The 17,256-nt window shown below is 45.2% G+C and overlaps 1 protein-coding gene across 1 annotated transcript in view; it reads right to left on the reverse strand.

Annotated features, from left to right (window-relative positions):
• Nucleotides 1-7,994, reverse strand: part of LOC138810515 (glutamate-rich protein 1-like) — a 55,094-nt gene extending 47,100 nt beyond the window's left edge. The window contains exon 1 of the mRNA XM_069997738.1: nucleotides 7,902-7,994. Within this exon, the coding sequence (XP_069853839.1) occupies nucleotides 7,902-7,920 (19 nt within the window). The 5' untranslated portion in view covers nucleotides 7,921-7,994. The remainder of the gene's footprint in view (nucleotides 1-7,901) is intronic.
• Between the last annotated feature and the right edge of the window lie 9,262 nt (nucleotides 7,995-17,256).

A 17,256-nucleotide genomic window follows, 5' to 3' on the forward strand; every position in this document is an offset into this window, starting at 1 on the left:
TAACATTTAATGACATGTAAACAGAATAGATGAGAAAACCTTTCACTATTCAATCTACATTGGTTTAAGCGTCTTGTAAACCCAAGTTCCATCTTCTAACGGTGGTTTACACCCTCACAAGCACTTTGCTGGCATCTGATCACTTCCCTGTAGCAGGAACAGGTTCCCTAAGTGGAATGCTCAAAAAGTTCAGCCCTACCCCTCCTACTGCTATATTAGTATATAAAAATAAACACTTAATCAACAGCTCCTCGTTGACAGGAGTCAAGGCATGACTTTGTTAATAAATATTGGCAGATGGTTTTATGTTATACTAACCATGGACGTGCATTATTTATAATGTAAGCTATGAACAGGCACAAGTGCAGATGGTATCAAGGAGATGTCAAAATGGGTATCTCATTAGAAAGCAGGAGTTTTGTCTTTAACAAGAATTTTCATAAATATTAATACAATTTAATCCCAGTACTTGCAGATCTAAAATAAATTTGCTGACAAATATATATGTCTAAATATTTTCAGCTACTACAATATGAAGTATGAAGTACTTTCAGAAAAAATTAATTTTTAAATTACCTTTTAAAAAGCAAGCTTAAAAGTAAAACAATGATCAATATCAGTTCTATCAACTGATATTGCTGATATATTAATTGATAAATGCCACTTCATTCTTGCACTTGAGATCACAACTCTAGTAAGATTTGGGGGAATACTGTACCACTTGGACTAAACAAAATAAACATTTGATGCCCTGCCATCATCCATCTCTCCTTTCCTCTACAATAATTAAGAACCACAGCATGGTAAATAGTCACTATACTCATAAGGCAGATGTACATTTCCAAGGGTTAGGGACCACTGTAAACAGAAAGTCCTGGCATTTTCATAAGGGAGATTTTCATAACTTGCAATGGTTAAAGATAGCCTTTGCATATGTATAAGGGAGAATGCAACTATAGCACATCCATATAGGCACAAAGAGCCTGCTGATGTAAGATGAAAAGGACTACTTACCTATCACTAACAGTGTTCATGCTGTCAACTTAAGAAACAATACCAAAACATTGTATAGTCACTTTAACCCTCACTGCTAACTTCAAAGCTCTGATTCGAGTGAAATAATTAATCTTATAAGCTACTTGATCATTTCCTACTACAGAAGAACTCTGTATTTGTGTGTGTGTGTATATACTACTCCTAGGGTTTGAACTCAGGTTTGAACTCAGGTCTGAGCACTGTCCCTGAAGTTTTTTGATGAAGGCTAGCACTTTTTTTTAATTTTAAATTTTTAATTATTTTTTTGGTTGGTCATAGGGGCTGAACTCTGGGCTTGGGCGCTGTCCCTCAGCTCTTCAGCTCAAGGCTAGCACTCTACCACTTGAGCCACAGTGCCACTTCTGGCTTTTTTCTGCTTATGTGGTGCTGAGGAATCAAACCCAGGGCTTCATGCATGCGAGGCAAGCACTCAATCACTGAGCCAACTTCCCAGCCCCTGAAGGCTAGCACTTTATCACTTGAACCACTGCTTAGCAGTTTACCAGAGAGAAGAGTCTCATAGACTTTCCTTAATGGCTAGGATTATAGGCATGAGCAACCATTGTCCAGCAGAATTATTTTTAATTTTATTTTTTTAGCAAACAAAATACACCTTCTAACTGGCCAATTCACTTTATAATTAATTTTAAAAGAATGCAAATGAAGGCTGGCTTCCCCCCACCCCCAGGATACCAGGACACAGTACAGTAAGTGTAATTTTTTAAGCATCTGTGATTTGGCGGTTATTAAAATACTTTTTGACCTGGTATGTGTGCGCCCATCCTAGAATTGTAGGAGTAAAAACAAATTGAAAGTTAAGTATCTTTTCTCTTTAATTTCTAATGTGCTAAAAACTCAAAACTACAAAAACAGAGCTGGGTGATCTGATCCTGTCATAGTACCTAGCCTTTAAAGGACCAATAAAAACAGCACAGTGGTTATAGCAAAGATTCTGAGGCTAGCTGCCTTTTCATTTTTCTCACATCTCATCCGTGTACTCCTCTTCCAAAATGAGAACAAGTTTCAACTGGAACTCAATGTCTTACAAAAAGCAATCATGGGGAAATAAAATGGGTATCTCAAGTCCATGAAAGAGAAGGGGCTGCAGGAAAACAAATACAGTCACTAAGGAGATGAAGCAAACAACATCTGGAAATGGTGAAAAAAATCTGAAGAAAAATACCAGTTAAAATTAGTTTTAATATCAATGAAATTCCATAGGGAATTAAGTTATTTTGATGTAATTTTCAGAAACCACTGCCATCAGCAGAAGCCAAATAAAAATATAATCTTTCAGCTGGACACTGGTGGCTTACTCCTGAAATCCAAGCTACTCAGAAGGCTGAGATATGAGGACTGCAAGATTGAAGCCAGTCTGGGCAGGAAAGTCTGTGAGACTTACCTCCAATGAAATCATAGAAAAAACTGTAAGTGGTGCTATGGCTCAAGTGGTAGAGTGCTAGCCTTGAGCAAAAGGAGTTCAGAGTCAGTACCCAGGCCAAGTTCAAGCCTCAGGACTGGCAAAAAACAAAACAGAAAACAGTACTATCTTTCAGTAAAGCATTCTGAGGAAATTGTTTTTATTTCATTTGTTTAGTTACATTTTATTAGCATACATTAATTGTACAAGGGGGTTTGTTGTGACATTTGCATACATTGTATACAATGTATCCTGAGCAATCTACTCCCTTCTCTCTGCCTAATTAACTCCCCCTTCTTAAAAGTTTCCAGAGGTTTCAGTGATTTATTTTCAAATAAAGTGTGTTGACCATATTCATCCTCATTTACCTTTTATTTCATTGTATCCCTATAATGCAGCAGGTTATTTAATCTTTGCCTATAATCTAAGAATAAAGGAATAAACCGATATTAGTATTATCTGATTTCTCAAGAAATGATTAGTACAGTATGTTAATGAGTTTAATAACAATTAAAAATTTTAAAAATTAGTAAGATTTAAGCAAGAGTTGTCAAGCTTTCTGAAATATTAAAGGAAAAAGAGTTCACCAAATAAGATTCAAATAGAACATAATTAGAATCTTAAACCATACCTATGAAGAAACTACATATTCATTTTTTCTACTAAACTTTTTTTTTTGGGGGGGTGGTCCGGTTGTGGGGCCTGAACTCTGGGCCTGGGCGCTGTCCCTCAGCTCTTCAGCTCAAGGCTAGCGCTCTACCGCTTGAGCCACAGCGCCACTTCCGGCTTTTTTCGTTTTGCTTATGTGGTGCTGAGGAATCGAACCCAGGGCCTCAGGCATGCAAGACAAGCGCTCTACCACTGAGCCACCTTCCCAGCCCCTCTACTAAACTTTTGTACTTAAATATTTCAAGCATACTTTGTCATTTTACTCACAGCTTTTTTAGAGGTACTTACTATCTCTCTCTCTCTCTCTCTCTCTCTCTCTCTCTCTCTCTCTCTCTCTCTCTCTCTCTCTCTCTCTCTCTCTCTCTCTCTCCTCTCTGACTAACAAGGCTTTAGGAACACTAGAACTAGTACCACATAAAGTGCCAACAATTCCATTCTGTGACACTGGCCACAATTTACTCCCTCAGCTACACAGAAATAACAGAATACAAGGACATGGCATGCTAGAAGCTCAGGAAGAGCACTGGCAGTTAATTTCATCTGAAAGGAGTCCCAAAATAAAGGCTTGTGGCACCTGTGGCTGTAGTTGTCGCAATCTGCCTGCTACATATGTATCCTGGCCTATCCTCCAGACTCCCCAAAAGGCATATACACCTGGAAGGCCAAGCCTGGCTGTCCTGGAAGAAGTGGTCACAGAAATGAGGTCTTACCAACAGGCAATTAAGCTACCATGTTACAGCTGTGTTCTCCAACTTGGTCATCATCCTGGCCAGCCCACCAGCTTGAGTCCCAAAAAAGAGAAGAGTGGTTCCAAGCACAGGCTTTGGACTCTCTATTAGAGAAGAAGCAAGCGGATGTGAAGAGTAGCTTCAAACATTCATCCACTGTTCCTTATGACACCAGGAGGCTGGAATCACTGTTCCCACCTGAAGGTGGATGGAAGGGATGGCTCAGTGATCCTATTAGGCCTACAGCTACTTGCTGTACAGCTTACAGCACCAAGAATGGGTCTGTGTCCAATAATTAGTGAGTCTTGAGAGGCAGAAGTGGGGCAGGACCACTGGCATTCTTCCCACTGCAGCGCCCAGCTCAGGATAGCCTCACAGTCTGGCTCTGTGCTCTACACAGTAACACTACATTCAAGAGAAGTAAAAAGGTACATTTTCTACATTTCTTCATGACATACTCTGCTCCTTCTGGGAGTGCCTAAGCAGTGGGCTTGGAAACCATTTGGAAAGGAAGTGACAGGAGTGCTCAATGGAGCAGGCACTACATATAAACAAGTCACTCATTTCCACAGTTAACTGAACAGCTACCCAGGCCAGCACCACAGAGGCATGGTTAAGAATACCACGGAAACAGGGCTCCTTTCTCAAAGAATATATAGCCTCCAGGTGAGCTAAAGTCCCTAAAGTGTTTCCATCCCACTGTGGCAAATTGCTGCCATTCACAGCCCTGAGTTAGTATTTAGTTATATGTCAGACATGCACCAATCTCCCCAACTAGAACGGAAGCCACTTGAACTGCATTTGAGACCTGGCACCCTTCAATTCGCTTCAATCTGGAGGCAATTCATTGTCAGACTTTCATTGTGGCTCTTAGAGACCTAAAAGATTCTCAAACACAGTTCAGACATTTTTTCCTAGTATAAAATGGAACCCAAGTTTAAAAAAATGCTTTTTAAGTAGTATTACTGCTCAGAAGTAAAACATTCTTCTCCCCAACACTGGAGAGTTTTGCTACAAATTGTCACATAAATTGGTAGGTTAGTAGGCAACTTTCAGAAACAATCTACTTTCAGGGAAAAAAAAAAAGTAAAATTACCAAATCTTAGAGTCACTCCTTCATACTGCTCCCCTATTTCAAGCTTTCTGTGCAGATAGAGAGGATGGCTTGGTGTGATTCTCACTCGTCTCTTCTCTTACTGTGAGCTGCTCAAGGACACTGAGTCCCAGAGGTGGGAAGAGATGATGTGGCCGATGTCTTATTTATAAAGAATCTCAGCTCATAAGTGCTTCACATAAGAACTCTGAGTAACTGAAAACATTACAGGATGGAATAGGAGAAACCCTAGGTCTCCTTGGCTCAGGTCGAAATTTTCTGAATAGAGACCCGGAAGCACAACAAATCAAAGAAAGGTTGGACAAATGGGATTGCATAAGATTGCAGAGCTTCTGCAGGGCAAATGACATAGCTGGCAAGATCAATAGAAAGCCCACCGATTGGGAGAAGATCTTTACTAGCCATACAACGGACAAGGGTCTCATATCTAAAATATACTTGGAACTCAAAAAATTAAACCACCCAACAACAAATCCTCAAAGAAACAACTGCCCAATAAATAAGTGGGCGAAAGACTTAAAGAGAAGCTTCTCTGAAGAAGAAAGAAGGATGACCAATAGACACATGAAGAAATGTTCAACATCCCTAGCCATAAAAGAAATGCAAATCAAAACAACATTGAGATATCACCTCACTCCAGTTAGAACAGCAAAAATCAAGAACTCTAACAACAACAGATGCTGGAGGGGATGTGGACAGAAAGGAACCTTACTTCATTGTTGGTGGGAATGTAAACTTGTTCAACCACTTTGGAAAGCAGTATGGAGGTTCCTCAAAAGACTTCACATAGATCTCCCCTATGATCCAGCAATCCCACTTTTGGGCATTTACCCAAATGTTTACAAACAAGACCACACTAAAGCTACCAGCACAACTATGTTTATTGCAGCATTATTTACCATAGCTAAGATATGGAACCAACCCAGATGCCCCTCAGTAGATGAATGAATCAAGAAAATGTGGTATATATACACAATGGAATTCTATGCCTCCATCAGAAAGAATGACATTTCCCCATTTGTTAGGAAATGGAAAGGTTTGGAAAAAATTATATTAAGTGAAGTAAGCCAGGCCCAAAGAAGCATAGGTCCCATGGTTTCCCTTATTTACAATATCTAGTATAGGTATGAGTCAAGCGGAAAAGGTCAGATAATGTGATGTTAGGAAAATGAACCCTTAAATATGTATTTTAATGTTTTCGTTTCTTTCATGCATGTGTTTCTAACGCATTTATAAGATTATTTCTTTGTTGCTTTGTATGTCCCTCCCCCACAGTGTAACCCCCGCTTTCACTATATTTGATGTCAGTATAACATGTGGAGGAGATGGGGACAAACAAGTCGTTTAAGGATTCAGGTGGACCGGTTGCAACAATGAGAAGTACAAAATGTCATGTCAAAACCAGCTTTACAATGTCGGTGTGGGGGGGGAGGGGGGTATAATTGGGTGGGGGGAGGGGGGTAAAATTGGGTGGGGGGAGGGGGGAGGCGGGGAAGAGAAGTGAAGGGTAAACAAAGGAGGAGGCTGCAATGCTTGGTAAGAAATGTATGCATTATCCTGCCCATGTAATTGTAGCCCCTCTGTACAGTATGTTCTCAAATAAAATAAAATACAATTAAAAAAAAAAAAAAAGAACTCTGAGTAAGGGCTGGGAAGGTGGCTCAGTGGTAGAGCGCTTGCCTTGCATGCCTGAGGCCCTGGGTTCGATTCCTCAGCACCACATAAGCAAAAAGAAAAAAGCCGGAAGTGGCGCTGTGGCTCAAGTGGTAGTGTGCTAGCCTTGACCTGAAGAGCTGAGGGACAGCACCCACGCCCAGAGTTCAGGCCCCACGACCAGACCCAAAAAACAACAACAAAAAAAACCCCTCTAAGTTCACTCAGTTAGCCAGTAAGGTTTTAGGGTGGTGGATATTATGTTTGGGGTTTTGTTGGTTATGGAGATTGGACCCAGGGCCTCAAACATGGAAGGAACATGAACATAGGAGGGAAAGCTGGAAGAGGAAGAGCAGATCGTAAATCAACCTTGAACAAAGGAGATGGGTTTCAGGTCAATTCTACAAACCATAACCAACAAAGAACCCACTCTTGTCTAGTAAGAGGTTATAAAGTTTGGGTATTAATTAAAAGATGCTAATATCCATTTTGAAGCCTAACAAAGGTCTGTTCAGTTAATGTTAAGTCATTTCTAAGGTGAGATGATCTGGTGTCTTTTTGTTTTCCAGCCAAGAAGGTGCAAGTCAGAACTCCCTGAGACTTAAGAGGCCAGTTCTTAGGACAGACTTACAGAGGGCAGTTCTTCTCAACAGGAAAAACACAATGGGGGACTACCGTAATTCTCCATTTACCGGCTAACTAAAATTTGTTCTTTTGTTTCCTTTTTGTCGGTCGTGGGGCCTGAACTCTGGGCCTGGGCGCTGTCCCTCAGCTCTTCAGCTCAAGGCGAGCGCTCTACCACTTGAGCCACAGTGCCACTTCCGGCTTTTTCTGTTTATGTGATGCTCCCCGCGTCCCTCGGACGCCGGACCCCCGACCCCCGGGCTCCCCGCGTCCCTCGGACGCCGGACCCCCGACCCCCGGGCTCCCCGCGTCCCTCGGACTCTGGACCCCCGACCCCCGGGCTCCCCGCGTCCCTCGGACTCTGGACCCCCGACCCCCGGGCTCCCCGCGTCCCTCAGACGCCGGACCCCCGACCCCCGGGCTCCCCGCGTCCCTCGGACTCTGGACCCCCGACCCCCGGGCTCCCCACGTCCCTCGGACTCTGGACCCCCGACCCCCGGGCTCCCCGCGTCCCTCGGGCGCCGGACCCCCGACCCCATGGCTCTCCAGTCGCTCTCGGCCCTCAGGGCCGCTCAACTTCCCCTCAGGCCTCAGGAATGCCTCGTGGCCCCTTACGTCCCGGTGGCGGGACCACTCGCACCCCGCGTCCCGGGCTTACCGTCCTTCCGTGTGGACATACCGGCTTCGGCCGCGCTTCCGCGGCCCAGCGCGCCAGCTCACAGCGAAGTCGTTTCCTTGTTCCGCCTTCCGAGGCCCGCCCACAACGCAACAGTGTCCAATCCAGACTTGACCACCTAGACCCGCCCACTACAGCAGCCGCGTCCAATCCAGTTCTGGCGCCCCTGCCGTGGGTGTCAATTATCGTCGCTCTAGCTGTGGGTTGGCTGAAATCGAGTCTGGGCGGGTCCCAGCCTCTGTGACCTCGGTCTGGGTGAGCGACTGCGGATTGAGCCTGCGCGCAATTGGAGGTGGAGGTGGGGTGGCCGGCGGCTCCGGAAAGGCTGGTTTGGGGGACCCGGGTTGCGCACCAGACCCGGGGCGGGACAAGACCCGGGGCAGCACTTTCTCTGAACACCGTGGAGCTCCGCGTGCAGGCGCGAGAATGCCCGTTTGCGGGAAGGAGAGGGCGAGAAGGCTTGAGGGGGGCTGGGGTTCGGTCGCCGCCCGGGCCCAGGCTCCGCTCTCCGCTCTAGCTGCCCCCTCGCCCGAGGGAGCCGGGGACCGCCGCGAGCGTCCCAGGACGCCCTCCGCCAGCGCCCCCACCTCTCAGGCGCCCTCGGGCCTCCTTTCTTCCCAGAGCAGACTGCGTCCTGGCCCCGAGACCTCGCTGACCCCGGGTCTTACCCTCGGTTTTGCAAGCCTCGAAGTGCGAAGTACCTACTCGTCCGGCACTTTAAGGCCCGCTGGAGATGCCTGTGTGGTGCATTGTCCAGTGAGTGAGAAGCAAGACAAACAAAATTGCGAGGACGGTACGGTGCACAAGCCAATACCATGGACAGCGCTTTGGAGGAAGACACGTCAGGGAATCTGAGATGCTTTTGGTTAAGGAACTCAGTTTTATCCACCAGGTATAAGCAGGTGAGGGAATGGAGTGCAAATGGCACAAGGAAGACAGATTGCAATGCAAGGAGAATGCCTGCCTCAGTTCATTTGGAGATCTGTGACCAGCCTAAGTGCAGTGACAAAGTCAGAGGCCTGGCTGCTGGGGAAGAACGCAGAGAAAAGTTAACTTTCTAAGAAGAGATGGAAAAGCATTGGTCCATTTTGAGCAGAGAACTGAGATGATCTGTTTGTACAATTTAAAGAAGTGGTTTTAGCCTCTGGGCTGAGACTAGATTTGAAGGGAAGTTTGAAGACCACTTTGAATCACAAAGAGAAATGTTGGGGTAATGTTGAAGGTTGTGAAAAGAGGTAGACTGTGAGTCTGTTTGAAGCAATACAAAATGTTTTTCTGTCTGATCAAATTTGGTTACCACAAAAAAGAGGAAGTATAGAATGATTCCAAATTTTGTGTTTAGAAGTTGGAATGTTGGAGTTCTTAATTTAGGTGGAGATCCTTTGAGAGAGCTTTGCTGGGTGGTGCTGTGCAGGTTTAGAAAAGAAGTTTGGATACTCACAGATGCATAAGTTTAGGAGACTGAAAGGAGTAGTGCAGGTCAAAAGAGGTCCAAAGGCCTAACCTTGAGGGCTCTAATGTTTGGAAAGTGAGTATATGAGGCCTCTTGCTGTGGACCATAGAGGGAATGGCTACAGAGAAAGGGGAAGAACAGAAAGCCATCACAAAACCAAGTCACAAAATGGACCATCTATCTCAAATTTCATGGGTAGATCAGGATGCTGGCAAACCCTTACCCTGAATCTGCCAAGGGCAGTGACTTCGATTCCAGTTGTTTCTGCTGAATGGAGATGGAAATTGTGATGCACAATTGCAGGAAATAAGGATACTGAATGTAGACCAATAGGGTGAAAGCAGATAAATGAAGCAGTAGCTAGAGAATTTTTACATTTTTTTCTTTTTGGCAATTCTAGGGATTGAACTCAGGTACTAGTCAAGCACTGTTCTAAGCTGAAACTTGCCCCAACCTGGGCTTTTTTTTTAAACACACACACAATTTGTGTGGCAATTTGGGGTGATCAAATTGATATTAAAAATGAGTAGTACAAGCTAGGTGCTGGTGGCTGAGATCAGAGGATCTTGATTCAAAGTCATCCTCAGCAGAAAGTCCATGAGACTCATATTTATTAGTTACCTTAAAAAGGTTGGAAGTGGAGCTGTGGCTCAAGTGGTAGTGTGCCAGCCTTGTGCAAAGAAAGCTCAGGGATAGCGTCCAGGCCCTGAGTTCAAACCCCGGGACTTGGGGAGAGAGAGAGAGAAAGAAAAAGAGAGAGAGACAGAGACAGAAAGAGAAAGAGAAGGGAGAGGTAAGGGGGAGGAGAGGAGGGTTTGTGTGTTGGGACAAGGCCTTTGATTTGGTTACTTCTTGAACTTGTCATTCTCATCAGCATTCAAGCCTACCTGACACTTGTACAGTTCTTCCTACTGACAACATATTTTTCTCTAGCCCTGCTTCTTCCTTATCTCATACACAAAATTCTTGAGTTGACACATCGACATCTTCATTTGACTTTTCTTCCTTCACTATTCTATTTGCTGTCCTACAGTCTCCAAAGACCTCTGTGCCACTAATTCTAGCACACAGTCCTCAGTACTATGTCTCCTAGAGACACAATCCACTCAGTTAGGAGGCCAGCTTTAGGAGATATGATTACTTCCTCCCTTCTCTCTTCCCATATGACATATCTAGAAAAAAATACATCTAGCATTACTTCAGGCATTTGAAAATTAATCTCTCTAGTCCTATTACTATTTTCTCACTCTTACCCCACTACCATAACAGATTTATTGCTACCACCACATGTAACTCATTACAGTGCAAGAGTACACAAGAAAAAAATGTACAATCTTATGAATAAAGAGAAAGCACTTCACAAAATCCAACACCTGTTCATAACTTTAAAAAAAGTAACCAACCACAAATAGAAGGTAACTTATGCAGTTTGATAAAGAACATCTATGAAGACCTTATTGCTAATATCAAAGTGATTTTAAAAAATCTAGAAGCATTCATAGTAAGATCACGAACAAGACAATGTTTTCCCTTTCACTGCTGATGCTAAATGTCACACTAGAAAGCATAGCTAATGTAATACAGTAAGAAGAGGGAGAAATAGGGGCTGGGAAATTGACTCAGTGAGAGAGTGCTTGCCTTGCATGCATGAGGCCCTGGGTTCCATTCCTCAGCACCATATAAGCAGGAAAAAGCCAGAAGTGGCTCTGTGGCTCAAGTGGTCCCTACCACTAGCCTTGAGCTGAATTGCTGAGGACAGTGCCCAGGACCAAAGTTGAAGCCCCATGACCTACAAAAAAAAGAGGGAGAAATAAAATTGTCTGCAAATGACAATATAGAAAGATAATCTTATTACTGTGCTCAAAATTTTACATCGTTTGAAATTCTAAGTCCTTGAATGTCCTGTAAAAGCCCTCACAGCCAGATGCTGGTGGCTCACACTAAAATCCTAGTAACTGAGGAAGATTAGATGTGAGGATCATGGTTCAAACCCAAACCATGCTGGAAAATTCATGAGACTTTTCTCCAATGAAAACACACACCAAAAAAAAGCAGCAGTAGAGCTGTGGCTCAAGTGGTAGAGGGCTAGCCTGAAACACAAAAGCTCATGGACAGCGCCCTGTCCCCAAGTTCAAGTCCCAGGATGGGCACACACACAAACACACACAAAACCCTATACACTGTCCATCCACATTAATGTTACACCCTCAATGATAGTTCTGTTATTCTATCTGGTTGTTTAGAAACTCAAAACCTGCTCTCTCTCCTACCAGGAACCCTTTCCCCATTTCCCTCTTTTTCAACCTAAAATAGATTCTGGTAGATGTCAACCTGACTTCACTCTACTTATCTCAAAGTTTTAGAGTGGCGTTCTTTGAAACTGTGGGAATTACTCAGCAGGGCTAAGTGGTGAGGAGGAGAAACTGTCCATTACTGGGAAACTGAAACGATCATATCCTAGGCATATTCCACACTGTTCCCCAGAGAATCCCCAACAAGTCTACAGGAATGACTGAGCTGCTAACACATCCTCTTATACGCTGTCCCAGTTCCAGAGATCAATCTCTCAAAGAAACCACCTGAATCTGAATCCCCGTCTCAGGACTTTCTTGGGGTAGAACCTAGAGGAAGACCTCGGGTTTGAATATGCAGTGTCCCCTATGGGCTCATATGTTAAAAAAGTAGCATTAATTTGGAAGGAATATTCTGGAAACTTTTTTTTGGGGGGGGGGCCCAGTCGTGGGGCCTGAACTCTGGGCCTGGGTGCTGTCCCTCAGCTCTTCAGCTCAAGGCTAGTGCTTTACCACTTGAGCCACAGCCCCACTTCCGGCTTTTTTTTTGCTTATGTGGTGCTGAGGAATCGAACCCAGGGCCTCAGGCATGCAAGGCAAGTGCACTACCACTGAGCCAACTTCCCAGCCCCTCTGGAAACTTATTAGGTGGAGTCTAACAGGAGGAATTAAGTCAATAGGGGGAAGTTGTTGTGTGCATTTTGTCCCAGGCCTTTTCTAATCTGTCTCTCGATTTACTTATCTGCCACAGGTAAAGATATTTCTGTCCTTGCCATGATATTTTTTCCCATAGACTGGATGAAACATCCAAAATAAATCTATCACCCTTGAAGTTATTCTCTCAGGTATTTTGTCCCTGCAGTACAAAAATAACAAATACAGAAGTAGGATCATTGCTATAACTAACCCTGACCATGTAGTTATTAAACATTCAAAACGGCTGGTGAGAAGATAGTTGGGAAAGTCAGAGATAAAGTCTAGGGAAAGCCAAGAATGGCATAAACTGGTTAAGGAGTAGCTTTTTTTTTGTTTGTTTGTTGGTTGCCTGGGCGATGTCCCTGCACTCTTCAGCTCAAAGGTGAGTGCTCTACAGCTTGAGCCACAGCGCCACTTCCAGTTTTCTAGTGGTTTATTGGAGATAAGTCTCCCAGACTTTCCTGCCCAGGCTGGCTTTAAACCAAGATCCTCAGATCTCAGCCTCCTGAGTAGCTGGGATGACAGACACGAGCCAATGGCTCCCGAGTAAGGAGTAGCTTCTGTGGGAGCTTGAAGACAGAAAGCTACGAGAAGTGCAGGCAGTCAATACTGGGCTCATACAATTTTAGAATGGAAATAAAAATACTATTGGGAATTAGACTAGAAGGCATTCATGTTACATTTCTGCAAAGAATGTGTCTATATTTTATCCATGTCCAGATGCTTTGAGTGAGGTGTGTGTGTGTGTGTATGCATGTGCGCCTGCACTTGCCAGTAATGAGCTTGAACTCAGGGCCTGGGCACTATCCCTTAACTTTTTCACCTAAAGCTGGTGTCCTACCACTTGAGCCACATATATGTCTGCAGCTTTTTGGTGGTCAATTGGAGATAAGAGTCTAATGGGCTGTTATGCCTAGGCTGGCATCAAACTATGATATCAGATCTCAGCCCCTCAAGTTGTTAGGATACAGGCAGGTGTGAGCCATAGTCATGTGACTGAGTGAGGCTAAATTTAAAAATAATAGATTAAACCATGCATTGGTCACTCACTCCTGTAATCCTAGCTGTTAGGGAGACTGAGATCTGAGGATCATGGTTCAAAGCCAGACATGGCAGGAAAGCCAGAAGTGAAGCTGTGGCTCAAGAGATAGAACACTATTCTTGAACAGCAGAAACTATAAGCTCAGAGATAGCATCCAGGCCCTAAATTCAAGCCCTAGAACTAGCACATAAACACACACACACATACAAAAGTAATAGACTAATGAAATTGATAGAAGAAATTTCAAAACAGTATAGGATTCAGACTATGGCATGGTTATTGCTGGCTGCTTTTGACTAGGTTTACAGTGAGGGTCAGGAACAAGAAGCAGAACAGAAAGATTTGAAACAATGTACAGAAAAGAAACCATTTGAAAGCTGCAGACTAGAAGAGTTTAAGAAGCTAAGCACACATTGCCTTGGATAGGAAAGATGTCTTGAAGACAATTAAAAAATTGGTCCAAACCTCCTTTCTCAAGCTCCAGGTTACAAAATTCTAAAGTAATTTACAAGATTTTTCCTTCAGAAGTGGCGCTGTAGCTCAAGTGGTAGAGCGCTTGCCTTGAGCTGAAGAGCTGAGGGACAGCGCCCAGGCCCAGAGTTCAAGCCCCACGACTGACCATAAAAAAAAAAAAAAAAAAAGATTTTTCCTTGAGGAAAGAGCACCATACAGACACTGTGCTTGTGCAGTACCACAAAGGGAAATGTTTTCCTGAGTTCAGCCATTTACAGGCTGGTTTTGCTTGCATGCAGAATGAAGAGTTTCTCTTCATGGAGGCCTCTGATGAAATTTCAAAGGAAGGCCAGACAGTGTGTGGCATGGTCAAAATCTCTGCAGACATCCTCTTAGAGTATAATGCTTGAAACTGTAACAAAGAAATCTAGGCTTCAGTGGAGTGGAGACCCCATGATGGCAGATACACCAGGGATGTGAAATTCTGCTGAGGAAAGCCTTAGGCAATAATGGAGTGGATTGGTTTTATTTAGAAGTGTTGGAGATAAGATGGGAATCTAAAACGGAGGATTTTTAGGGCTTCCATCTTTCAGAAGGGAAAATGTTAGGTAACAGGTAAACAACAGGTGATCCAAGAAACTAAACAAATGCCTGGGCTGTGTCTAGTTGCATATTGCTCGTGAGGTCTAAAACAATCAGCTACACAAAGGGTTGTTGTTCTGACCAGATAGAAAACAGGTTGTGGGCTGCCAAGACCCAGTTCTCAGGCTCCAGATCAAACTTGTGTTGGAGTGAGCAACAGTTACCTGTAGGTTATTAACATGTCATTTAAATCCAATTGAATTTACAGTTGTTCTCCACTTTGGGATTTTCTTAGGTGGTCATGGGAAACTGTGTTTGCAGAATAGTTCTTGAGATATGGTAATTCTTGTATCACATTCATGTCAATCCCTCCTTCCTTTCTGAGGGACCCTAAGCTTCAAGGAAAAGCTTATGTAGGTGTGGAAATTATTGGTGTTCTCTGCCTTTCTTCCTAAGATGATGAACTGCTTTCACCTCTAAGAGTGTCCTAATGAACTTTCTATTCTCAATTAACTATACTTTGTACTACTCTGCTTTGGGTCTTGCCTGATTTCTTCTCTCACCAGATGCAAGAATTGAAATAGCCACACTCAACTGCTGGTAAGAGTCAGTCCAAGAGATTCTGTGAGTTGACACCAGGAATATCATAGAGGTCAGGTGGCCGAAGCCTGTTAAGAGTTCAAATGACCACATCATGTGTCGTGGACCTGGGTCTACAGAAATGTTTCCCTGCTGGGTTTCAGTCTTCTTTGGTTCCATGGCTCCTTTCTATGTCCCTCTTTTGAAATGATGATGTTTACTTCAGGCCCATTGTATTTTGAAAGTAGGCAATTTTCTTTTTGATTTTACAAGGGCTCACAGTTAAGACTTTGCCTAAGTTGCAGAGGAGACTTTGAATTTGGACTTTTGAATAGTGTTGAATCTGTTAAGACTCTGGGAACTCTTGGAGATGGACTAAATGACTCTTGCATTATGAGACAGGTTTGAACCTTTGGGGCCCAGGGGTGGAATGTTACGGCATAATATATAATGTCCACGGGAGTGTGTGTTAAATGATTGATTCTCACCTAGGGACTGAGATTTTGTGGTATCTTATCCATGACCCCTTACTATCTGGTTCTCTTTGCCTCTTGCCTGTCATGAGATGAAACCACTTCTTTGTCACATGCTCTTGCCACCATGACGTTTTATCCAAGCACATATCTAAGCAACTATGGATGTAATCATCTGAAACTATGAGCCAAAATAAACCTTTCCTCATTTAAGTTGTTCTGTCGCATATTTTGTCACTGTAACCCAAAATTATTTGATACAAAGACTTAAGGTATTAATGTCTTCAGAATTCTTCCCTGATATCACAATGTTATTTGCCTTTTATTTGCCCATATCTTCCTTCAGAGAAACAACTGTAATTCCTGATCACATATTGCTGCTTCAGCTTTTAACATTACTCCCTCTCTAGACTAGAAGTTTCATGTGAACAATGGTCTCTTTCTGTCTTGCTCACATATTCATAGCACATTATAAACATTTAGTACATTTGCATTCCTTTTTGTTGTTTTGCATGATAGAATAAAAAATGAAGACAAACATGGGTAAGAGATTAAAGGGAAAGGGGCTGGGAAGGTGGCTCAGTGGTAGAGTGCTTGCCTTGCATGCATGAGGTCCTGGGTTCAATTCCTCAGCACCACATAAGCAGAAAAAGCTGGAAGTGGTGCTGTGGCTCAAGTGGTAGAGCGCTAGGCCTTTCCATACCGGCTTCCGTAGTTGGGAGCCTAAGCACCAGCCACCGCATATGTTTTCATCTTAAAGCTCTTGGAACCTCGGAGAAAGCTTGGTTTATCTCAGTCCCAGCGTTTAGAGAAACAGTTCGGTGAAGGAGTTCCATTGTGGTGACAACTCGTCTTTACCAGCGGCCCGATTTCCTCAGCCCCAGCCCCACTCACTTTGGTCCTTAGACTTGGGTCACGTTTGAAGGTCTCACTTTTTGGCCACACGTTTGGAATCGCGGGAGAGTTGGGGCTGGCGCTGGACTGAGCTGGGGCTGAGCCACGTCCCAGGGCAGCAGGCCTGCGGGCCAGGGGAGGGTCGCGGAGGGGAGGGTCGCGGAGGGGAGGGTCGCGGAGGAGAGGGTCGCGGAGGGCCGGGTCGCGGAGGGGAGGGTCGCGGAGGGGAGGGTCGCGGAGGGCCGGGTCGCGGAGGGGAGGGTCGCGGAGGGGAGGGTCGCGGAGGGGAGGGTCGCGGAGGGCCGGGTCGCGGAGGGCCGGGTCGCGGAGGGGAGGGTCGCGGAGGGAGGGTCGCGGAGGGGATGGTCGCGGAGGGGAGGGTCACGGAGGGGAGGGTCACGGAGGGGAGGGTCGCGGAGGGGAGGGTCGCGGAGGGGAGGGTCGCGGAGGGGAGGGTCGCGGAGGGAGGGTCACGGAGGGGAGGGTCACGGAGGGGAGGGTCGCGGAGGGGAGGGTCGCGGAGGGGAGGGTCACGGAGGACTGGGTCACGGAGGGGATGGTCGCGGAGGGGAGGGTCGCGGAGGGGAGGGTCGCGGAGGGGAGGGTCGCGGAGGACTGGGTCACGGAGGGGATGGTCGCGGAGGGCCGGGTCGCGGAGGGGAGGGTCGCGGAGGGCCGGGTCGCGGAGGGGAGGGTCGCGGAGGGCCTGTGGCGGCTCCTCTGCCCCGGCCGCTCTCTCCGAAGGGCACCTCAACGTGCAAATGGCCGCAGAGCAAACGGTGCTGAATTTGCGGACTCCACCTCTCCGCACGGGTGCGGGACGCGCTGTTTTGTCGGGTCCCGCGCCGCCCGCTCCCCTGCGCGCCGCGCCGGG

The sequence above is a fragment of the Dipodomys merriami genome, unplaced genomic scaffold, assembly GCF_024711535.1.
Source record: "Dipodomys merriami isolate MVZ:Mamm:240054 unplaced genomic scaffold, mDipMer1.0.p SCAF_1038, whole genome shotgun sequence".
Taxonomy (NCBI): domain Eukaryota; kingdom Metazoa; phylum Chordata; class Mammalia; order Rodentia; family Heteromyidae; genus Dipodomys; species Dipodomys merriami.